Genomic DNA, 25,423 nt, shown 5'->3' with positions numbered 1-25,423 from the left:
TGAGGTTTTTTGTTAAAGCTTAGGGTATAGGTATTAACTTTAGTAGTCAGTCGTATGTGTTTGTGATCATGGTTTTCACTTTTAAATTTGCATCTGGTAATCTTACTGACCTAATATTTTAGTTGGAATGCAATGATGTCGTCCTTTTCTGGCGAATACAACGCATGCTTGCCATCACTGCAAATACTTTGAGGCAGCAACTTACGAACACTGAAGGTAAGCCACAGAGGGACTACTTTCTAACTTTGACAGCAAAAATAATAGTAGTAATATTCATTTAATAGAATGATGCCAAGATACTTCTTTAAAAATAGGTTTATTAGAACAATTGAAAATTAAATCTGCCCTGAAAATATGAGTGAAAGTAAATCATAATTGGGAAAGATGGGAGATAAAACGTACCAAGAGTCTCCCCTCATGACACAAAAATTCTGTTAGAAAAGGACTCCTAAGCTTCACGTAGTTTTTGGGGGAGAAACCTGCACTTCCATTAAAGAGTTAGGGCTTAAGAATATGACCGTCTCTGAGAATTGTATTAGTTTTATGCTGATAAAAGTATTATATGATAAGTAAAGATTCTCCCTGTAACTGTGGGAAGTTTGAACTTAATAGATCAAACTCAATGAGAAAAATAAGAACTTACCCTCCAAATACTGCTAATTTTATCATCCTTGTGCATTCATTAGAAACACAGCTCCTCAAGTTTTTGTTTACTTTGAATAGTCAGGCGATTAGAGAAAAATGTGAAAGAGGTATTGGAAGATTTTGCTGAAGACAGCGAGAAGAAGGTAAAACTGCTCACTGGCAAACGAGTTCAGCTGGCTGAAGACCTCAGTAAGTGGTTCTTCCTGCCCTCTACCTTCCTGCCTTTTCTCCTTCCCCATTTCCATTATTTGTTCATCCAGTTACTCTCAAACTATAGAAATGTGCATGCAAAGAACATTTTTTCCACTGACTGAGAGAAAGGTGCTAACTCATAGCCCCATCACTTGCAGTACTTTAATGTGTGTTTCTCAGAAACCAAGGTTTCTCATAGCAGCCGTAATGCAACCATCAGAATCAGGATGTTGACACTGATCGGTTACTGCGTCTAATCTTCAGACCCTGTTCAAGTGTCGTGTGTTGTCCTGATACTGTCCTTCCGTGTAACAAGATGTTCTGTGCTCATCCTGTACTTTGATCCAGCTTCCTTGCTTTGCAGAATAGTAGTTAGAAATTAAGAGCTGGGTCCTAGGAATGCTCATTGTCATTGGACTATCACTGCTCCCAGACCCTCTCAGTGGAAGGAGCTGGGGAGCAGATGCTGTATGCATTCGTGCGTGTGCACGCACATGTGCGTACATGTGCAGATGCACGTCCGCACGTTTATGCCTGTATTCCTAATCACATGTATAAGTCTATGTTGAAAGCCGTAAGTTGTCACTGGTACTTTCCATTTTAATTCAGTAATACAGGGTTCATTGTGTTTTTCTCCTTTTGCTGACAATGAGAAATCTGGCTCCAAGTATCCTTAATATATTTACTTACTTTGATCAGTCTCCCTATATGTAACGAAACTTGTCACCGTCCCCTTCATTGCACAGGCATCCTTCTCACCCAGCTCAGGCTCTGATCACCCAACTCCAGGCCACCAGCACAGCACCTCACCCTGTGTTGACACCCTTTTTACCTCATCCAGGCTCTGATACCCCATGCCACGTTGCCCTTCACAGAGTCCTTTTTACTGAGCTCATGCACTGGCATCATGTGCCAGGCATGTCCCCCTTTATCCTTCCCACGTCTTCCCCTGCCCAAGGACACCCTCCTCACCAGAAGCCAGGTCCTGCTTTTTTTAGAGGACGCCCTCTTCATCCTATGTGTGCTCCGGTACCCTGCACCAGACTGGACTGCCCTCCTCCACAGATACTCTCCTCACTACCAGGCCAGGCCACTGGTACCCCCATGTGAACACCCTCTTCGCCCGGCTCAGGTTCTAACACCTCCACTAGGCCCACAGGGCTTTCCCCTCTCGCCACTGCTCCCACATCTCCAGCCTAGCTTGGCCTTACTGATCACTTTGTCACTTAGTTTGTGGGGGATATTTGGTTCTTTCCTGAATGCTAGTGCAGTCCTAGTTTTCAGGTACTTGGATTACATATTGAGATTTACTTAGATCCTTGAGAACCCAAGGACATCCGTGAAAGAGTTATGTTAAACAAACATAAAAATACTGAGGTTGGTGCTTCTGTCTGAGCTTTACTTCGTTACAGGTTTCCCTTATGTAATTTCATGAAACAAAGTATTTTTCCTTTCAACGTATGCTTAAATTTACTGTCTTAGGAGTTTTCTGATATCTAAGAGAAAGCAGATACTAAATAGGAAGAAATTCTTCAAATTTGAAAACTGTTTCTAAACTGAATTTATGTCACTATAATACCCTAGAGTACCTGAGAGAAACCAGTGGTTTTCCTGTTTAATACCCTGCGACTCAGCCACATGCACTCCACCACTGTCTCGTCCCTTTCTCTGTGACCTCAGCACGTCGTTTGCTCTCTTTTCTCTCCTTTCTGCCTTTAAATAATCTTGTATTCGAAACGTATCTCATTTTAGCTCTCATTTCCACTTTCTGTTCCTTTTCTTCTGGTTCTTTTCATGCCACATTGTCCAAATAATTCAGTTTGTGCTAGCTTATAGATCTGTGTTGGAATGTGATCTGCCCTTCACTAGCTATATTATCTCAGGCAGGATATCTGTCAGAGCCTTAGCCTCTTTGTTTGTAAAAATCACTCCAATAGTTACTATATTGCTAGGAGGGTTTTGAGGAGAATTAGTTCAAAAACCCCTTGCAAGTCCCTGCTTCACAATTTTATGCCACATTAGTGCTGTTACAGGAAGAGGGGTGTCAGTGTTGCAAGGTGTACAAATATATTTCTTTTGTATCCCCCTGGACATGGTTATCAGACAGTAAAATACTTCACTGTATTTTACCAGCATATATAATTGTGAGTGATTAAAAAGAGTGGGTCTTTTCTCATGTTTTGTAATAGAGCCTTATATAACCCCATTACGTTCCAGTCCCGGTTTGATTACTTGAAGAAAGTGTATTGCTAACACAGATTTGTGCACTGTCAAGCCAAGTCTTAGATTATCCTGCTGGTTTTCCTGAGAAAGTACTCATATGACTCCCTTGAAGTGATTTACTACTTTTGTACATATAAAATTATGGTCGTGTTAATGTACCAAATAATGGCCTTGGAAGCAAGTGTTTCACCAGTGACTCGGCTTCATCATTCACACTGAAGGAGATGAGCCATGACTTTGTCTATTAGTTGGAGAAGAATCTTGGGAGTACCTTTCCCATACTGTTTATCTTTAATGTAACACTTGGGAATATGGTCAGGGATCCTTTCAGCCAGAAAACTTTCAAAGTTTGGACAGTAACTACTGTATTACTTGGATCAAAGTTTTTAGTACAGCATATTCAAGTGGAATATATAGTTAACAGAATTAGAGAAAGGGAAGCAGCCAAAAGAGTTTTTACTACAGTTTCAAATCAGTACAGGGGCAGAGTATTGTGGAGACTCGGAAATGTTTGATGCATCGTATTTTTTGCCAGTGTTATTAAATAAATGTGCTCAGTTTTAAATCATTTCACCACTTTCCTTTGGAAATTCATCAACTGATTGTCCTGAGTTAGGAAGACCAAAGAAATGAAAGAAGAGCCCACCCCTTCTTGTCTGTAGAAAAGAAGTCGTACATAGGGACCAGGGCTCTTTGGAGATGTAGTGGAATCCACAGCTGGAGCAAGAAAACGTTAGGATGAACCTGGAGCTTCCTAAGATGAGAAAGTAAGAAAGTACATGAAGGGAGATGGGAACATGGCAGCAAGGCAGAGAAGCCAGCTTGAAAAGGCTCCCGCTGGCTACAACTAGGACAATTTGGGCATCAAAATAAATAATCACAGCTACAGACTGTGACCCATTTAATAAAACAGGATTCTATAAATTGATGATTGTGTAAGCAAATGAATAAAATTAATTATATCAGTGAGTAAAACCAGTGATAAGGAATGCGGTGTTCATATAAGCACACAAAGTATCTCCACACAGAATAATTAAAAGAGGAAAAAGTAACTGTACAGTGGAGAAGGCTGGCAACAACCAGCTTAATCAAGCCGTCAGAGTTGTTATTATCAGTTAACCACCAAATCAGAACTGTGTGCAGCCTTCCAGAATGCAGTGGGAAAAACCCATATCACTCCTTGGATATTTGTGCCAAAGATGTATAACTTAAATCTAATCATAAAGGTATATCAGACAAACCCAGATTGAGGCACAGTCTATATAATAATTGGCCTGTAATCTTCAAATGTATCAAGATCATGAGAAACAAGGAAATCGTGAGGAACTATTCCAGGTCGAAAGAGCATGGAAACAAAATGCAATGTGTGATCCTGAACCTGACCTTGTTGCTCTAAAGGACATTAATGGGACGGTTGGCAAAACTTGAATGAGATCTGAAGGTTACATGGTAGCAATACATCAGCGTTAATTTTTAAATCTTGATTGTTAAATTGGGATTATTTAGGAAAATATCTTTATTTGTAGCTAATACACAATAATACAGTATTTAGGGTATATGGGATGTAATGACAGTAAATTATTCAGAAAAAATATGTTCTATGTAGTATTCTTACAGCTTTTCTCTGAGTCTGAGATGATTTTTACATAAAAAGGGTAAAAAGTTGTTTTTATAACTGGATTTGTTTATATAAATATATCATGGTCATATGAAAATAATTTAGAGAAAATTAGAATTTTTAAAATGGGATCTCTGAATATGTCAAAAGGCTGAGTTACTTCCTGGACAGTTTGATAAAAGACATGACTCATCTTTCCACCTAAATTCCTTATTTACAGCATCGGATTACACTTGGAACTGTTTAGTGTTGAAATATGCCCACTACAACCTTGATGAAATTCTTGTGATTTTATATAGCAGATAAGGATTTCAAAGGATTTTTTATAGATATTTAAATACAGTGTCAACTTAGATAAAATCTATTTGGGTTAATAATATGTTCAGTCTACTTATTGAAACAGACTGCAGTTTTAAAATGCCTTCTTTGAAGAGGGGAGGATTAGAATAGTATATAGCTCAGTTCCAAGTTTTTCTTTCTATAATGAGCTGTTTTATGATTTGTGAAATCTTTTATGATTGTCACCATATAAAACAAGTGATAGTGCTAGCGTCTCACAGACATTTTGGAATTTGTTCATCCCACCCTGGAAATGGAGTATCTGGGCACCGGTAACAATTGCTGTAATGTTGCTAAACTGCATTTCACCAAAACAGCATGGAAATTCTTTCATCGTTTGTTATATGAATGTTGTACCAACTGTTAACTAGGGTAGTGTGAGTTTTGGACCTTCCTATCAATTGCTTGGGATTTAGAGCTTAGTTTTCTTTTTAAATTCTTGTTCACTAAAGCCTGAATTACTTTTCATTCTCTGTGCACATAATCAAAGAACCCTTGATACCCAAGAATTAAAGGGGCATTACAAATCATTTCGATCGCTCTAAGATCTACGGTCTTTCCCTTCTGACTTTACAATACATTTCTTTTCATTTTTATATCAGAACCTGTTTATATCAGAAACTGTTTATGAATGTGAGCTAATATTTGAATACTTTCGCTGTGCCGGGATTAGGCTGTGTGCCTTATATGCATTCTCATAGGTATAGTCATTTGTCTTATTTTATAGATAAGGATATGGAAGCCTAGAGTCACATGTGTAGTAAGTGGGAAAGCAAAGATTTGAGTCCAGGTCTTTTAACTACTGTGCTGAACTAATTTGAGAAAAAAAACTCAAGCCATAGAAAAATATAATTACATAAAATATAGTCCTTTACATTTGGAAGGTTATAGTTAGCAGTATCCTTTGCAGAGTGGGTCAGAAAGACATAGATAGTAGTGATTTAATATTTAAACTTTGAAAGGACATGAAAACTTTGATAGAATTGGAACATCTGGGTAAGGGGACACTAAAGTGTTTACTAAAGTAAACCAAGCCACTGACCACATTGAAGGGGTTAATTTTCTTTATATGTCTTGTGAGCATGTCTTGAAGTGTATTCTGTCAGATTCCACCATTGTTAATTAAGTAGTTTGTAAGTTGCCCAAAATTCAGACACAGCTTTTCAGTGTGATGTGTTCATGCTTAGAGTCTTAAGATCCTCTTGTAATAGATAGAGAATCTATATTTGAGCAGAATGGCTGTTCTCTAAGTTGAGGGGTTTTTGAGCTGGTCTGGGAGCATTGAAATGTGTAATAATAAATTTCGGTGTATTGCTTCCTACTTTTTGTACTTTATATGAGTTGAAGATGTGCTTCAGTACAATCTTGAGTAACTTCATTACATCTCATTTACTAATGAAAGTGAAAACAGTGATAAACTCCTTTACTTGGGCTGCCATTGCACAGGCTCATTTTAATGATATAGTTTGATGCCCTTAATGTTAAAAACATTAGAGAGCCTGGTAAATTAGAATTTTCCAATATCCGCAGCTTTTTTTTCTCCTGCAGTTGATTTGCCCTGCTGACTCCCTACACGAGGTGGCAACAGCTGGCCTTTCACTGGAGCCGGGGGATTAGGGAGCAGGAGTCAGCAGCGGGCTCGCCTCTCGCCTCTTTCGACTGTTCTTTATTGTTTGATGCCTGGGCATCTCCCAGACAGCCAGCAATTGTTTCTTAAAACTTAAAGTTTGTTTCTCTTGCGAGTGTACAATGCTGGTGGGGCTTGTCTTTGTGTCTCTTCCCTCTCCCAGTCTCCTCTTATAATCCATCCTGTGCTTTCTCTTGATAATTAGAAAGGAGCAGAGTTGCAAGCTTTGTCTCTTAGTGTGCATAAGATTCAGTTTTGAGTCTAAAACCTTAGATGGACATTTTCTTTTTCCCCAAGCTACCAGATACTCACTAACACATCATTTTTATAAGGAAAACTTTGTTCCTTATTAATACACTAGTGTATTTTTGAAATTGTGGTGATAAAAAGGGCGTGAGAGCAGAATGAACCAGTGCTGCCATTTTAAAAGCTAAAACTGGAAGAGAAATGCACCATAGCTGCTTAAATCCAAAAAGGTCCTTTATTGGTATGGCATGGGGAATGGAGTCAGTGGTACTGTAATAGCGTTATGTGGTGACGGATGGTGAGCGTGGTGTAACATATAGATATGTCAAGTCACTATGTTGTACACCTGAAACTAATGTAACATGTGTCCCAACTACAATTAAAATGTTTAAGATTTTTTTTGTTAGCTCTAAAACAGAATTCTGATTTATAGGGTAGTTAAGAAATATCTTTATGCCATGATAAAACTTGAATAAGAAATAGTCAGAACATATCTAGATGGAACCCTCAGAATGATTTTGTTGTTCTTTATTTAGAAAGGAGGAATGTCAAGATACTCTCCAATTAAATTTCCTTTGGTTACTCCACATTCCTGGACTTCTCCCACACCTGCCATATCCTTGAAGGCCCTTATGGATCACAATAGTGGCCACGAAGTAGTGTGAGGCTGAAAATTATCCTAGAACATGATTGTTATACTCAGAATCCAGAACTTAAAATTATGAAAAAGGGAACTCCCATCTAAAACTATTTTTCCAGAGTTAGGGCTCTGGCATGCAAATTTTAACACGTCTCCATAGGGGATTTTTCTCTGCTCCACCACCATCCACCCTCCTGCCCCCAGATCTGTACTCTAGAGGGTTCTTCCTGTTCACAGCAGTAAAACTGGTCGTTTTATTAATTGGGATAAAATTGACATATATCTTTTAGTGGAGTCTTAGAAACTGTATGACTCTTGAAAATTTGTTCGGTTATTTGAACTGTATCTGTAGTAGCATAGTCATTTTGTGTCTGTCGATACAACCAAAGAAAATGAATCTTAAAGGGCACTGAAGAGAAACGAGTGGCATTGAATTGTAGAATTCTGAGTCCATAGGCCCAAAGAGGGTTTGGTTTTTATTTTTAAAGGCTCAGTCACAGAAAATAGGATAAAGTGCCTGGGAGGGAAAACATGAAGTATTAAGGACCCCGTAGTTTCACTTACATCTAACCACTGCAACTGCATTTCTTTGGCCAATAATTGCCAAGACCTCAATACTCTTTGTCTCGTCTCTCCTTGCATCTAGCACATTCCTAAGCAGTCTTTTCCCTTTGTCTCTTTCTTTTGTCTCTCACTGTGCCTTCTTTCAGACCATTATCATTTGCTCGACCAGTATTTTTCCTCCTCCCTACTTATTTACCTTCCTTCAGAGATTAAAAACCTTACCGAGGTACTGCCAGTGTTGTTTAATTGAGCAGAAGGCAGACTTCCCACGGTAGGCAAGTGTAAATCAACCAAAATAACCACTTTAAGAAAGAAAAAATTTTGAGTCTCTTTTGACCGATCAGTTCTGCTCAAGTGATTTGGTTCTTTCATAAACTCACCATACCTTGTATTGTATATATTGTAGGTGTTCAGTGACTGTTTAATCATGACCTTTCCATACGGTTTCTTCAGTAGCCCCCTCTTCCTGACTTAAAAAAGAGGGAGAAGGAAGCTAAGTCTTCTCATGATAAGGAACCTTTCTTCCACTCTGTCACCCAGAAAGCTACCCTCTCATTTCTCTTGTAGAGCAGCTTGCATCCTCTACTGCATTTGCCCCTGTACCCACCCCTGCACCCACCCACTCCCTTGCTGACATCTTGTGATAAGGCTTTCACCCCTAGTGAAAGCACTTCTTTCTAAGTCACCAGTGATTTCCTAATTGCCAGTCCATGCAGTTCATTAAGACACTTTCATAATTGTTTGTTTGTTAGGCATTTTTAAGTTCTAACTTAAACGAATATTTTCATTCTCTTTAATATTCGTGTACTTTTTGGAATGGTTTTTAGTGGAAATGAGTATATTTAAAAAATGGAAAGGTTGAAACAGCTCTCATTTTCATACAGAATAAGGTAACTTTCTGTTTTATGTTATCAGCGTTTGAGGTCTTTAAGGCATCTGTGCAGGGTAAAAGCAATTAAATTTTGAATTTTGCGAACTTGTGAAATAATATTTTTCATAGTAAGGTGAAATTGACAAACTAAGGAAGGTGGTGAAAGATTATTTTTACCTTGAGTCTGCGTAGGTCAAGTAGACCCTGCTTTGTGTTGTAGCCAGAGAAGGAGAGAGACGACACGGCACAAAGAATAAAGTAATCCTCAGGGAGAGTCCTCTGTGTTAGAGAAGTAGTTATTTACACACAGAATTCCACATGATGAGCCTGAGTGGTGCGCTTTCCCGGTTATTGATGAGAAAATCCAGACTCAAAATGGGGCATTTAGAATCAAGCACATTTTTCATGGCCTAACTCTATCTTTTAAAGAGAGCATTGAAGGATATTGATCAGTTGGTACAAGATTAAAATGACATTTACTTCTCTGTAATCTTATGTAGGCTACTGGTATTCAGTGCTTTATTAGCAAGTATATTCTTTTTGCCTTAAACTCACATTTTAACTGATTAGAAATAAGAACAAAGATAAGAAAGGTCTCTTCAGTAATGTATCGATTGAATTGAGTTGATCATTTTGAAGTAGGTTTTATTTACATGTTGTGATATATGTTTATGTGTATATTCTAATGTATAAAAAAGCCAATGTACACATTTTCATCTAGAAATTAGGCTTTTTTTCCTAGCTAATATTTCTTACCACTTCCTTACTGAGAGTCTAGAATGAAGTAACATCTTTAAAGTCGGGATTAAATTTTGGTGTGTTTTGTTTTTGAATTATGTTTTATGTATTCTCTCCATTTCTAAGATGGAAATAAATGAAATCTAGTCATTGAAAACTAAATCTAATCACAAAACAATCTACTGACCTGTGAACAGTATGTTAAAAAAATAAAATTAAGCAAGATTTGAATAAATATTTTTTTAAAAAACTGGGCGAATTGGTGTGCGCTAAACTGAATGAAGTGTGCTACTTTATGAAGTAGGGGTCTCAGGGTAGTTGGGAGAGGGGAGCTAAAGGCAAAAGGAATTTTAAGTTTTTACTATTTTATACATTCCTAAACTGTTGCTTAGAATAAGCATAGGAATAAGCATAATTCAAAATTGCCTTAGAAATTTCATATTCTTAATTTTATCATATTCATAGAAACGACAAAGCTAAGTGACGAAATACTTTCCCAAATAATCTCTCGGTGATTGCGATGCCAAGAAACACTTCATGGGACTAGATAGTAATTGCTCCTCATGGGGTCATCCCTTAGCATTTGAGATTCACTGTGAATTCTTTGGATTTCCAGTACATGCCCACTGTGGATCTGTCATGTGTAAATGAATTGAAATCTTCGTTGAGCTGGTGAAGTTTTCAAGTTTGTGCAACTCAAGTTTGTGCAAAGTACTTTTCCTAGTATTTTGCATTGTAGAAAGGAGTTTGCTGGGTTTTATTCACTTCAGTTAGATCTGTTTCTTGGCTGAAGGAATTCAAGTCTTTTTTAAAAACCTTGCCTGTTTAGTCTCCTTGAGGCAACACTTCATTCTCTGAGTCATAGGTACAGACTGCCTGTCTTTACCAAGTACTACCAGGATTTCAGGTGTCTGTTTCAGTCCTTCTTAACTGTGACAGAGCTGGTACATATATATATATGCATTGTGGAAAATTAGAAAATACAGATGGCAAAAATTTTAAAACCATTGCCACTGTCGAGAGATGACCACTGTAACATTGTATTCTAACAAATTGTTAAAGTTTATGTATTTAATTTGAGAGAGCACACACAGTGGAGGGGCAGAGAGAGAGGGACCCAAAGAGAATCCCAAGCAGGCTCTGTGTTTGAGCCTGATATGGGCCCACACTCACCAACCATGAGATCATGACCTGAGCTGAAGTCAGAAGCTTAACCAGCTGAGCCACCCAGGCGCCCCTCTAACAAAATCTTTAACGTAGTCTTAGTGACATAGTTTCTGCACGTTTCTGGAACACATTTTTCATGAGATCTCAGGTTGGCTTCTACTTAACACCGCCAATCTTCCCCTTATTGCCATCACTCCTGCTTCTGGTCTCTCATTTATCAGAGCAAGCTCAATTTCTCCTCTTTTTCTTCATATTAACTTATTTCAGAAAGGTTCACTGAGAAGTATAAGCAGCATTAGTAAAAATAAAACCTGTGGTACTAGTTACTTTAAGTAGGCCGTGGATTCCAAAGGCTGTACTATGGCAGAACATAGTCAGAAAATCACTCTTCTTTGAAAGTTAATCCCCACCTATATCCAGGACTCTGGCACTTCCCATGTGTGCTTATGTCTTCGTTGTGTCTGTCCTTCCTTCAAAAGACGCTCCAGTCATCCCCACCTTAAAACTATTGGATTGATTCTTCCATACAGTCTACCTACATTTTTTTTTTTTTTTAATGTTTATTTTTGAGAGCAAGCACGACCAGGGGAGGGGCAGAGAGAGAAAGAGAGAGAGAATCTCAGGCAGGCTCCACACTGTCAGCCCAAGAACCCAGTGCAGGGCTCGAACTCATGAACTGTGAGATCATGACTTGAGCTGAAATCAAGAGTCTGATTCTTAACTGACTGAGCCACCTAGACGCCCTGCAGTCTACCTACTTTTGATCTTGATTCACTTATCCAGAAAAACCTTCAAATGTTTGCCTGCTACCTCCACTCTCAACCATTCACTTTCTTAACTGAAATCTTTTCTCATTTCTACCGAATTTGGTTTTTCCAAGAGTGCTGACAGTTAAGAGAAAGCAATCAGCCAGGTGAGCCTCTTATGTAATTGCAGCATTTGGTACTTTGGTATCCAAATCCTGCTTGGAGCCGTACAACTGTCTTAACATTTGTATAGAGCTTTGCACTTTACAGAACGTGTTATGTCTGTCCATGTTTGCCTTGTAAAGGCATATGAGGCTTATAAGGTATTATCCTACATTGTTCAGATGGGGAAATTAATGTTCATTAAGGAAAGTGATTTAGCCAGTCACATAAATATTTATAGCAAAGCCGGAGCTAACAACATGTGTTAGAGATAGTATCTTTTTAGATTTGTTTTGAGCTTCTGTTCGTCTTTAGTCTTTGGGTTTGTGTTTGTGGGTGACTACAGATAACTGAGGTAATATAATTTGGCTTCCTTTTTTAATATTATTTTCACTGTGCTAGTTTTTAAACCTGTTCTCCTAAACTAATCATTAAGAATCTAGAACATTGAATTTTTCTCCTAAAGACATATGTAATGGTTTCATTCTTCAGATAAATATATACAGGTTTATAAATCTGTGTACTCTTACTGCTTTTTCAATGTTGTGATTTTCCCTTTCTGTAGAAAATAAGAAATTGTGACAAAATTTAAAGGTGATTTTCTAAATTAATGAAAATGTAAAACTAATTCTGGAGTTCTTTTCATTTCTCTGAGCCTTATTCTGACTTCTGGACCCAGCATCAGCAGTGATACTTTTCTGCAGGGTTGTAGTAGAAGTAACTGAAAACTTAGGGAATCACCCTGACAAAACATGAATGCCCGCTAGCTCTCCTTGTGACGGGTTTAATAATAATCTGTTGTCCTGATGCAGCATTATAGTTAACAGATACAATTGTATTTCATTTTTGTTTTTCATCTCGCTTAATTCATAACTTTATTAAAACCCGCAATTTTTAGTTCCATATTTTTTCATATACTTTTGGTTTGGTTCATAAATCAGAATTACAGTCTCTGTTCTCATATTCCTTTCTTTTACTTTAAAAATTACATTAATGAGCTGACTGTTTAAGAATCATTCTCATGATTCATTCATCTGTTACGCCTCCTTTTAAAGCTTCAGCACTGAAGGTCTTTTGACAAACCAATATTTATAACAGTTTGACAGCAGGATGAGGAACAGCGTTTGTCTTTGTAACAGCTTGAAGAAAGACCCTTTCCAGGACCCAGTCATGCAGTTACAATCTTGACCTCTTTCTTACACTGGGAACATACATACAGCAGCACCTCCCATGTATTTTCTTGTCCCATTGACTGTCCATTCACTTCCCATCTGTTTTGCAGTCTTAAAGGAACAGAAGGGGCCCTCTTCTTATAAATCTGTCTTTGCAGGTGATAAATGATGTCCTGTCTCTTTAAGGGCTGCCTGGGTGGTTTTCCTTTTTTAAAAATGTTTCTACTTTCCACCTAACAAAATTCAGAGTAAGATACACTTTTAAGTATAAGAAGAAAATAGAAAAGAAAAAAAATGATGGATTATTTTAAACCCTTCTTAATTGATTGGGACCAAAAATTTTACTGGTCATTAGGCTAGGCTTTTTTAATCATCTCAACTAATTACCTGAATCATATTTAAATTTTTTTTTATGTTTTGATTTTTCTATGGAGACAAAAGGAATGCATTCATTTTGAAATAGTGCATTTATTTAAACTTTTGGGGGGGGGAATAAAGCAATGTATCAATGAGTTAGCATATAAAATAACTTATAAAGATTTTTTTTTACCATAATTTGAGTTAATAGATATAATTAATAAGGCACATTTTATATACTGGATACAGAATAAAAATTCATGGGAGATGATTATTAATCTTATGGTAGAATCTAACTTTTACATTAAAAAGACAATCATGAATCCCATAAAAATTTATTATTTTTCTTCCATTGCGAAAAAGAAATGGTTTAAGTATACATATTTATATCATTGGATTTTCTAAGCATTAAGCAGAAATAAAATTTTTTTTCTCCTATGCAGAAATCACCTATAGAAGGTTAATGGGACAAATATTGTCCCCCCCTCAAATATTTTAAATTCCTGATCTTAAAAGCATTACTAGCATAAAAAGACCACTTTTCAAGTATTATGGTATATTTATGAATCAGCTCTCTAGTGGTGCATCTTCTGTGAACTAGTGTGTTAGCTTATTTATTAATTCCCCGCCTATTCCAAAAAGGATTTGAGGCAGCTTGCAGAGATCTATCCTGTGCAAAATGTAAAAATGCTGAATTGGAAAGTTGAATGAAGGAAAGAGAAGGTTAAGGCAATTTGAAATAATGTGAAACGTGGGATAAGATTGGTACCCCCCTCAAAATACTTGGTTCAGGAGTTCTTCCATTTTGCAGGTAACTTGCAAATGTAGCCCTGAGCTTCCTAGACAGCTGAAGCAAAATGGAAAGCAGAGTTGATTATGGGATTTATGGTGGCTGTCAGACAAAGCAGTTGCTTCGTTGAAGCATAGGTGTTCCTGGTACACACACCTGAGAAAAAATTCATCTCTGCTCACGGAAGGAACACTGAATTATATGATACAGTAAACCAGATGACTACATATGATCATTAACTTCATGGAGCTTTTTACTATAATGTTCCTCATTGTAGGCTAATCACGTAAGCAGTTCTAGGTGAAATCAAAATGACACAGTCCAGATACATAGCTATTTGGCTTATCTAAAGATGGACTTACATAGTATCTAGCATAGTATCTAATATCTAGTGTCCCCCATACAGTCTTCCATAAATATTACTTCCTCTTGCAGCTCTGAGCCTTTTAATATCAGGTAGCAGAGAGTTCAAGGTTTCACGCTCACTGACACTGACACACACCTGGAATGGAGCTGCTCAATTAAGGGCAGATCCATAAGCATTAATAGTTAGCTGAGATGTGAGATGAAATTACGATTGCCATCTACTTATAAAAGTGAAAGGCTTAGTCAGGGTCGAGGCCTAAATGTAAGCTGCTCTATGTTCGTTCATACTGAAGTCTTTGGAGAAGATATTAATATATCAGAGTATTTTAAGAGGTTTTGATTATATCAGCCAAAAGAGCCTGGTAGAAATGCTTGCAGTTAGGAGTTAAAAAGAGAGAGGTAGAGAGAAAGCTGAATTTATCCACAAGTCACTTTGAGCTATTTATATATTCATCAGACTTAAGCTATAATTTATCTCACAGACTTTCTTAAGGCAGCTCTTTCTAAATCATATTATTTGGTGGGGGGGGGGGTGAGGGTGGGTCTGATTATAGCAAATTTTTTAAAATAAATTTTTTAAAAATGTCATCTTTAGTGTTTGAATTATGTATCGGGTGAGTAGATTACTCAACAGTGTGAGTGAGTGAACAATGAGTTCATGGACATCTATTGCTTAGTGAGTTCTGTGCTAGACTCAGTGATTTTAAATGATGGACTTTTTTGTATGTAGATAATTCATGCAAGCAGTACCACATTGATTCCTGGGGGAAAAAAAAAACAGTATAATCCTGATCTTTCTAAAATGAATTATGTAGTCGTGTGAGAATAATATTGTCATTTGTGATTGAATTTTTACTAGGAGCTTAACATCAAATAAATAAAAAAATACTAAGGAGTAAACAAGACAATTAAGTTTAAAAAGATGTAGTTAAAACATATGATCGGTTAGTATGGTACATTTCAGTCCTAATGTAAAGCATTTTGGGCTTTGAATTCTGGACAGATTCCCTCATTTTATAGATAAAGAGACCAGGGCTGTGACATGACTGTGGTCATGAAGTTAAAGGCACAGATGGGTCTAGAAGCCTGGTTCTCCTGACCACATTATCATATAGCTTTTAACTCGTTATGTTCTCATCTTTATAAAATCCATATAAAATTACTACCCCATTGATTATTAGGGTGTTAGATAAGGGATTTCTAACATTTGTTGTCATCAAACACTCCTTTTGTTATTGTGTACTCCTGTGAAGTCTGTGTTTTAGAAGATCTGCCTATAGTAATATACTTACATTCGTTTTCATTAGGAACAGAGTTACAATCCTATCTCCTGATCAACCTAAATAATAATTGTTGCAGAGTAGATGTAATTCTGGCAAAAGAGTTCCATTTGAACTTTTGAAACAAAATAACCCAGAGGACTCTGCTACCACCTTCAGCAGACCCCTAGAAGTCAGTGACCCCACCCAGCTTTGAAATTACCATACCAGTCTCAGACAGCTTTCCGGAACATAGGAATCTCCTTTTTCTGTAACGAGCAGAAGTAATTCTGTTCATTCTTGTTAATGAGTCGATTTAAAAATAATCATAGCTCAAGAAAAAAAAAGAAAAAAGGCTCTTTGTAGGGGGAAAAAAACTACAGGACCAAGATTCAGAAGAGAAGTGTTAGGGGCTCCTGGGTGGCTCAGTGGGTTAAGCATCAGACTTTGGCTCAGGTTGTGATCTCGCGGTTCGTGAGTTTGAACCCCGCGTCGGGCTCTGTGCTAACAGCTCAGAGCCTGGAGCCTGCTTCAGATTCTATGTCTCCCCCTTTCTCTGCCCTTCCCGTGCTCATGCTCTGTCTCTCTCTGTCTCTCAACAATAAATAAATGCTAAAAAAAAAAAAAAAAGTGTTAGATTTGGCTACACACCTTGGATTGTCGCTTTGCTTCTTCCTCTCGACTATAAAAGGTGCACATTTTTTCTTGTGCTAAATCTAAGATTTTGACTATCTTAAATCTTAAGATTTAACGTATCTTTGAGAATCTTAAAGCTTGTCTCTGGTTCACCCTTTCTGTTTGTTTTCTTCCCTTGTTTCCTTGTACTCTAGATAATCCCTTTAAATACGGAACTTCTAAAGAGCACTTACAGTAGGATTGTCTAATAAAAGGCAAGCCTTTTGATGAGCAACATATATTACATGTTAAGAACTTTTTAAAATTTTCAGTCCTTTAGTGAATAGCTTTTTTACAGCAAAACCTCACCTCCAAGGTGTCCTCAAGTTTCACTCTAAATGTGTATACAGCACTTCTGTTAAGGTACATTGTGATCTGTGGATGTGTGGTTTGCTTAAGGTACACTGCGTTAGTTTGCAGTTTGTTTTTCATGCTTTCTTTAAAAACATCAAAAGTTGTAAAAGATTTATTTCAGTGCATGTGGTAGTGTTTTGTGTGTGATTCTTTGTTCCTATTCTAAACTGTTATTAACCACTGAAGTGAACCTTCTCCCAGGTTTGGCCTTTTGGTATTCACAGTGTATTCAAAACCTAATTACAGATTAGTCTATATTTGAGACTTTTAGAGCAAGTATCAGAAGATTCAAAAAGAAATTGAGAGTAGCACTATCATTTCATGTGGAGATAAAGAGACCCAAAACATGAATGGGTGCCAAGTCATCTGAAGAAAAAAGAGAAGGACCTTCATTCACTGAGAGGGGCGGTTTATGAGGTGGGGATTATGGGAATATTCATGACTCAATCAAGAAGCACAATGAATTGATGTCTGAAATAGTTCATCTTTTAAGTAAACATTGGATAAATGGCAAGTAGACTCAGTATTCACTACATGTAGAATTGCCTATTTCAGAGCAGAAATAGCAGTTCAAACAGAAATAGGAGTTTGTTCATCCCTTCCTGAGTTGGTTTAATTTATCAGGTTAATCTGAAATTTTATAAGAGTTCTCCAACTATAAATATTTAAGGCAAATGTTTAATAGAAAAAGGAGTTTGCTTTATAATTACCCTTTGCTAATCTGTATGCACATTTCTGTGGGCAAGTAGTTTCTAATGGCAAAATAGTTAAGTACAGTAAGATTTTGGGACTTGAAAACACTTTAACACTGGGACATTAGTGTTTGGAAGGATCAGAAAGTAGAAAGTTTTAGTTGCTGACATTCAACTTTGATTTTTATGAATAAGTCTTGTTTTCTGTGTGCAGCCGGATGGCATAGTTAGTATATAGGAAGTGCTGAAGACTTTTATCCGATTTTGAAATGAAGGAATTCAAATATGGGAAATAATGCTGTTTATTATCTGTAATATAGCTCCTTTGCAAAGAATGAAAGCAATATACTTTCTAAAGCTCTGTGTGTGTGTGTGTGTGTGTGTGTGTGTGCAGTCAGCATATTTTGGTCTTCTGAATAAGGTGAAATAATTAAATTGAAATTTCTCTTTCCACTTACTGTATTGTGAGACCTGAGTATTCTCTGTCCCGTGTTGCTTGTGTGGTTCGAGTGACCCACCAGCTTTCCTGGATCTTCATTGTCAATGTGTATGTACCCTGCCTTCTGTTCCCAGGCTGGCTCTACACCTTGTGCTCCTGGCTCCTGCCCTCTTGGTCACTGGTATAACACCCAGGAAGTCTGTTGAGTGATTTTTTTTTTTCTTGATAACCTGCAGCCTTTGTTTTCTGTACCATATTTTTGGGAATTTCATTTATCGTTTATCAGGTATTTGTTGAGAATGTGTAGTGAGTCAGACATTGTTGTAGACATTGAAGATGCTGAACTTTTTTTGTCCAGTTTCATATGTTTGTATTGTTTTCCAAGGGTTTTTTCAAATATATGTAGGTAATAATATTTATTATACTTTTCTTAGTTATTTCTAGGCACAGAACTACTTAGGAAGGTGCTTGGTAACTATTCCATTCCCTCATTTTTACCACAGTATGTCTTATCTCAGGTAAAAGGTAAAGCTCACAACAAATACCCTTCAAATAATAGCATTTGTTTTGTTACCATTTAGAGTCTGTATCTGGTAGTGGATCTAGTATGTTTCCAAATCAGAGAAACGTGCACAAAGCTAACTCTGCAGGCTTCAGGTCCTTGTCTTCTGCAGGGACACCTTCAGGGCTGTATGAGGACCAAATGAAATGTGGGATTTAAAATCACCTCAAACATAGTAGATACTTCATAGACTCAGCATGAGGTAGGTAGGAAGTGATCAAGGAATTCTTCTCAAAGGCAAGATAGCATCTGTGTCCCCAAATCACTGCATTAAGTACATTGTATAAAATGAAGGAACAAAGAAATGGATTTTTAAATTTAGTGTAAAAAGAGTACATTTATCACAGTTATTCTTTTTTCTTTTTTTTGTTTTTTGTTTTTTTGTTTTGTTTCTTTGAGAGACAGAGCGAGCGAGCATGGGAGCAGGGGAGGGGCAGAGGGAGAAGGACAGAGAGAGTCTTAAACAAGCTTCACACCCAGCACAGAGCCTGACCAGGGCTCTGTCTCACAAGCTTGAGATCAGGTCAGACGCTCAACCGAGTGAGCCACCCAGGTGCCCCTTCTTTTTTCTTTTCACATTCACCTCCACTGTCTCCTCTCTTCTCCTCTCCCCCCGTTACCTCCTAGTAACTTACTTAAATGCCCTTTGTGTCATTTTTGACATTTCAGAGTATGTTGGCACGGTGCCCTGATATTCTAGTTGAAAATATTTTGTAAAAACAGCTTTTTAAAAGGAAAATTTGGCAATTTTATTCTGTGGTCTTCTTATTAATCAGACAGTCTTTTAACTTTTATTTAGAAAAAAACATATCGCTTATCTCTAATTTTATAAGAATTTGAATTTGATTCAGACTCCACAGTTAGACACCTGCATCAGAGTGGCTCTTGGTCTGTCAATACAAGTAGATCTTGCTCTGAACTCTCTCTTCTGAGTGATGCTACTGAGCCACCCAGTCCCAGAATGTGCAGCTGAGGATGGAGGTCATGGACAGGGCAGAAGGATGGACAGAGCTGGCCCTGCTTGGACTCAGGTCGTGGAGCAAACAGTCAGAATTCTTCTCATGCAGTACACCTTTCCCAAGTAGTATAGCTCAGTGAGATGGTTAGAGGAACTGCCATGGCTTTAAGTACCTGTTTTAGATTTCCATATGTTGTGCTATTTAAGCCAGATGATTTTTTTTTTAATTTATTTTTAATGCTTGTTTATTTTTGAGAGAGAGAGAGAGGGAGAGAGACAGCGTGAGCATGAGTGGGAGAGAGGCAGAGAGAAAGGGAGACACAGAATCTGAAGCAGGCTCCAGGCCCTGAGCTGTAAGCACAGAACCTGACTCAGGCGCAAACCCACAACTGTGAGATCATGACCTGAGCCGAAGTCGGATGCTTAACCGACTGAGCCACCCAGGTCAGATGATTTTTTAAATACCTTGTTCGTTTCCAAAATTCTGTCAGACAATTTAGAAAACTCTTTTTCTCCTACTGTCCCCTTTTTAAAAAAATTCTTCAGTTGATGAACTGCACTATGTAGAGCTCTCTAAATACTCATGAAGAAAATAGGTGAAGCTCTTTCTAAGCAACAAGATGAATTAGTTTTAAAAATAAGAATGTGAGGGGCGCCTGGGTGGCGCAGTCGGTTAAGCGTCCGACTTCAGCCAGGTCACGATCTCGCGGTCCGTGGGTTCGAGCCCCGCATCAGGCTCTGGGCTGATGGCTCAGAGCCTGGAGCCTGTTTCCGATTCTGTGTCTCCCTCTCTCTCTGCCCCTCCCCCGTTCATGCTCTGTCTCTCTCTGTCCCAAAAATAAATAAACGTTAAAAAAAAAAATTAAAAAACAAAAAAATAAGAATGTGGCCTTATTTTGAGAAAGGAAGTATGTTTACCGGTTTGTTGACTTAAAAAATAGTACAGACTGCCAAAAAATACAGATTAAACTTCCAAGAGATAGGTTGGGATTATAGGTTGGGTTTCTCTAGTTTACTTTTACGTAAAAGGAATTATTGTTGTCTCTGCGATAACTGTTATCATGTTTGCTCAGTAAATAGTTGAATTAAAACAGTATGGCTTTTTTTTTCTATATAGATTTGGTGTTAGTCTCAGATTAATACCAAGAAGTAGTAGTGTCAAATTGCTGGGAAATGAAGATGAAGACATTATGTTCTTTATATGCAGCTGGATAGACTTTGTCGAGTTCCTGCAATGCTCATGAGAATTCATAAAAAGGACAATTCTTCCTTTTATTGGCTGCTCGTCAAAACTGCTGTCCCACTGATAGAAAGGAATACTTTATGTCTTCAATTGCAGATTATTTTTAAATATAAAAGATAAAATGTTGAATATTAATGTACTTTATATGATTTTTCTGTAGATATAAAGCAGAATGCTTTACAGTTTTGCCTCTAGATCAATAGCTTTGAACCAGTCACTTCACTTTAATTGGTAATTCCCACTAATATATAAAATTGTGTTAAAAGGACAAATATATATATATATATATATATATATATATATATATTTATTTATTTATTTATTTTTGAGAGAGTGAGAGAGCACAAGCAGGGGAGGGACAGAGAGGGAGACACAGGATCTGAAACAGGCTCCAGGCACTGAGCTGTCAGCACAGAGCCTAACGCGGGGCTCAAACTCAAAAATTGTGAGATCATGACCTGAGCCGAAGTCAGACGCTCAACCGACTGAGCCACCCAGGTACCCCACCACAAACTATATTTTAAAATGGGAGTTGCGTGATTAAGTAAGCAATGAAGTAGAATAAATCATGACGTCCATTTTTTGCATATTGGGAGATTGACATGTCCTGTGTGTGAATAGTTTGTATTTGTGAAAGAAATCTTTATATTTCAGAGAGAAGTTATAGATTTTATTTGGAAGTCTGCAAACATGAAAACATAAAATCAAATAAAATAATGTAAATCTGTCTTCAGTGACTTTGAGGTTTTTGTTGTTGTTGTTTAATACATTTTTTAATGTCTGTTTATTTTTGAGAGAGAGAGCGCAAGTGGGGAAGGGGCGGAGAGAGAAGGAGACACAGAATCCGAAGCAGGCTCCAGGCTCCGAGCTGTCAGCACAGAGCCCGACGCGGGGCTTGAACTTAATGAGTGGTGGTGATATCATGACCTGAACCACAGTCAGAAGCTTAACCATCTGAGTCACCCAGGTGCCCCTGACTGTGGTGTTTTTAAACTTTATACATTTATAGCTAAGAAAGTACATTTGTATGTATTTTTAAAGTGTTATTGCCCTTTTAATACTTGTTGCAGATATTTTCTACAATTTCTTTTGTCTTTTAAATTTAGGACATTTTGACATATAAAGTGTACATTTTAATGTGATGATACTAGTAATCTTTTCCTTTGTAGCTTTCTCCATTTATCCTAGAAAGTCTTTTTCCAGTCTAAGGCCTGTTAAATACACTCCTGTATTCTTTTTTAATTCTTAAAAATGGTTTCATTGGGACACCTGGGTGGCTCAGTTAAGCATCCAACTCTTGATTTCGATTCAGGTCATGATCTCATGGTCATGAAATCGAGCCCCACGTCAGGCTCCACACAGTGTGAAGCCTGCTTGGGATTTTCTGTCTCCTTCTGTCTCTGCCCTGCCTCCAACTTGTGCTCGCTCTCTCTCTCTCTCTCTCTCTCTCTCTCAAAAGAAATAAACATTTTTTAAACAATTGTTTCATTATTTTATATTCTCCTCTGTTGCAGATATTGCTAACCGAGTCTTTGATTGGACTCCAGAGAATCTGAGAACTCCTTAAAATTCTATATGCAATGATATATGTGTCTATACGTACATTTTTCTCTGTAACATTCCGTAATTCTTATTACATTCTCAGCGGGGTCAGTCACAAAGCCCATATTCCTCCCCTTTCCAAAAAATTGTTAAGAGCTACTATAACAATCTATTTGAACATTTTTTGGATCTAAGGTGATACGTGATGCTAAGGTAATTTTTGTCCCTTTTCCAAAATAGTTTAAGTATCCCAGACAGTTTATTGAATAATTCTCTTCAAAGATTTGTGATGCCTTTGAAAATAAATTCACTTTTAATTAATCTAATAATCTTTTTATCTCCACAGAGAAAGTTAGAGAAATTCAAGAAAAACTTGATGCTTTTATTGAAGCTCTTCATCAGGAGAAATAAATGGTAATAAGTTAGTAAGAGCCTTCTTACTGCATTCATACTGACTAAATGCAAAATATATACTTTTTAACTTATTATAGTTTGTCATTGTACATGACTATATCCTGCTTGTTCCTGAATAATAATTTTAATGTAATTAAATAATTTTAAAGGCAGGAATCTCTGAAATTAATTCTAAATTTCATATGTACAATGTTCCTCTTGAATAGTTGATTGCCTTCTGGGTGAACTAAAAATATCCTCTAGAACTCATTTTGAACAGAGGAAAAGTAAACAAAGCTAAGATATTTCATAATATGCATGTGGCTCATAAGTATTGTGCATGTAAATAATCAAACTGTAGCCTTCATTATTTTATTTCTCATTGTTCATATTCAGTGGACAATGATGTGTATGTTAACTTGCAAAACATTTTATTTGGCTTGACTAATAATAATTGTTCTTGATTTTATTCTCTTATGTTTAAAACCATTTCTCCTGTTTAAAGTAACTCAGATAGCCTTAGAATGGAGTACTCTTCTGAATGTGTGGACTCTTATCTAATTCTGTAGTCTGGCATTGTAAGCATGTTCCAAATAAAGTATTGTATCATTAAATACAGATTTCCCGTAGTAGCATAGTAAACTGCTAATTACTGCTGAAGAATTATAATTAGTAAGTCTTTTGCTTTTATTGAAGAAGTTGAGAAAGGGAAGGTGCTCTAATTAAGACATTATCATTTCTTTAAGATATTTAATTAGTCACTTTATCTGTGAGCCTTTCCCTGTAGGCAGCCTGCAACACAGTCAGAACTGGAAGGAGTATTAAAGTAAAACATTCCCTCCCTAGCTGCATTCATTTCAGAAAAGGCCCTGTGACCAAACTACGTGTTTTCCTCTAAGGGAGGCACAGTACAATTTGAGAAAGCAAAGCCAGAAAAGGAAGTGCAGCTCAGACCACTATCCCTCAGAACAGCATACCAGCAATAAGTGAGAGAGGAAGAAGTTAGAAAGCTTTCCAGTAATGTTTTATTACTTGGTTTTGTCTCTCTCCCCTAAGTTAAGACAGATGTATACATGGATGTACACAAAAATGTATCCAGAGAGTAAATATCAACCATCTTTGACACAGTCCAAAAAGAATTCATTGTTTTCAAGTATCTGTGTTCATAAATGTTTTATACAACTTCAGTGTATGAAAATTTCCTTTTAAAACCATAAAGTTGTTATGATACCTTCCTCCTTGTCATAATTACTATCAGTAATTCATGTTAGAAATAAACATTTTGAGAGTCTTCTTGATTTGGAGATTCTCCTCTTCAGCACCAAAGTTCACTTGATATTTCTGTTTGTAAAGGTGGTTTGGGGGGGAAGAAGATTCATGAAAATCACAGAAACCCCATTAAAAATATAAGCTTCATTTCTCTCTTTAATGAAATGAAGAAGCCTAAAGGCAGCCAGTGTTTTACATAATAGTGTCACTACCCTGAACTGGTTAGTGTGACATCTAGTGTTACTGTTGCTATTGGGAACATGCCTTTTCCTGCCAGAGAGTCTGTCTCAAGTGGAGGCCAGGGTAGTCATAAGAGCTAAGTTGTGATAATCTGTGTCTATGAGGAAACCATCCCAGTTTTCTTTGTTCTTTACTTGTCTTTAGTCTCTACAGCCCTTCCTAGCCCTTGGGTTTTATAACCCTGTGAACTATTTGAATATTGGAAAGATCAACTATTTTGTACCCTGAAAATCCATTTAAAAGAATAAATGTGGCAAAATTGTAGCCTTGCTTCATTCTGGCCATTTTATAAATATACCAGTCACTTTAAAGAATAGTTTGTGTGTGTGTGTGTGTGTTTTAAGTTCATTTATTTATTTTGATAGAGAGCGAGAGCAAGGGAAGGGCAGAGAGAGAGGGAAAGAGAGAATCCCAAGCAGGCTCTGCAGTGTCAGGACAGAGCCCAATGCAGGGCTCAAACTCACTAACTCTGAGATTGTGACCTGAGCCAAAACCAAGAGTTGGACTGAGCCACCCAGGGGCCCCTGAGGAATAGTTTCTTAATGATAGTTTTAACATGTGTTGAGTTCTTCAACCTGATAATTTTAAGTAATTCATTCTGATAATTGCTGAAGATATTTATACCCAGCACAGCCAAACACAGATTCCTTCTACCAATTTTAATATGTTTTTAAATTTTTTCTGTAAAAAACTAATGACAGTATTTTTTAATTCACACACGTTTAATAAAATTGTCACATTGTTATAGTAGGTGATATTTTAAATTTCATAAAACCAGCGAACAGGCAGTTAAGCTTCAGTATTTTTTTATGATCATGCAGTAATAAAGTTTATTTAGAAATTTTGCATTTGTCTCCCCATACCTTAATTTATCAAATGTGTTTATTTTTACAGAATCCTACTCATAATATAATCACCTCCGCATACATGTGAAGAAAGAAAACTCCAAAGTCTTTTGTCCTGCCTTTTTTCCTTCTGCTATTCCACCTTTCTAAACATGAAATAAAGTCATGGGGTAAAACTACTTAATGCGAATCAGAGGCACTTTGACCATCAGTTGCCTTTTGAATGCATGAAGAGTGGAAATGGCATTAAAATCCTATCTTATTGTATTGAAGTGACACATTGAGATAATACAAGTGGTGTGGCCGTTAGCTTGAGCCCTTGACGATAAGAAACTTGCTGTCCTGCTTGTGTCATTTGTGGTGGCACTATTTGTGGTGGCACTCGTTCACCTAATTGATTAGCCGGTGCTGCTCAGAGTCCGTTTCTTCTCTGGGGAAAAAATGCCAGGTGTTGTGAAAAGCTATCAATTGTATATAAAGTGATGGTAA

At 37.2% G+C, this 25,423-nt stretch overlaps 1 protein-coding gene across 11 annotated transcripts in view; it reads left to right on the top strand.

Annotated features, from left to right (window-relative positions):
- The window catches only part of OPA1 (OPA1 mitochondrial dynamin like GTPase), an 85,349-nt gene extending 60,236 nt beyond the window's left edge, over positions 1 to 25,113 (top strand). For 4 of the 11 annotated variants that reach the window (XR_008297741.1, XR_008297739.1, XR_008297740.1 and 1 more), the window contains 6 exons: positions 123 to 216; positions 724 to 834; positions 21,443 to 21,612; positions 22,534 to 22,601; positions 23,637 to 23,733; positions 24,984 to 25,113. Coding sequence is in view for 4 of the 11 variants with exons in the window: in XM_027061181.2 (XP_026916982.1) it covers positions 123 to 216; positions 724 to 834; positions 22,534 to 22,598 (270 nt within the window). In the remaining 7 variants the exon portion in view is untranslated. Of the gene's footprint in view, positions 1 to 122; positions 217 to 723; positions 835 to 21,440; positions 21,613 to 22,533; positions 22,602 to 23,636; positions 23,734 to 24,983 lie in introns of those variants that run through there. The other 7 variants (XM_027061181.2, XM_027061182.2, XM_027061179.2 and 4 more) reach the window with 4 other exon arrangements.
- The last annotated feature ends 310 nt before the right edge of the window (positions 25,114 to 25,423 follow it).

Source organism: Acinonyx jubatus, chromosome C2 (assembly GCF_027475565.1).
Source record: "Acinonyx jubatus isolate Ajub_Pintada_27869175 chromosome C2, VMU_Ajub_asm_v1.0, whole genome shotgun sequence".
In the NCBI taxonomy this organism is placed as follows: Eukaryota; Metazoa; Chordata; class Mammalia; order Carnivora; family Felidae; genus Acinonyx; species Acinonyx jubatus.
This window is presented reverse-complemented; position numbering and strand designations above follow the sequence as displayed.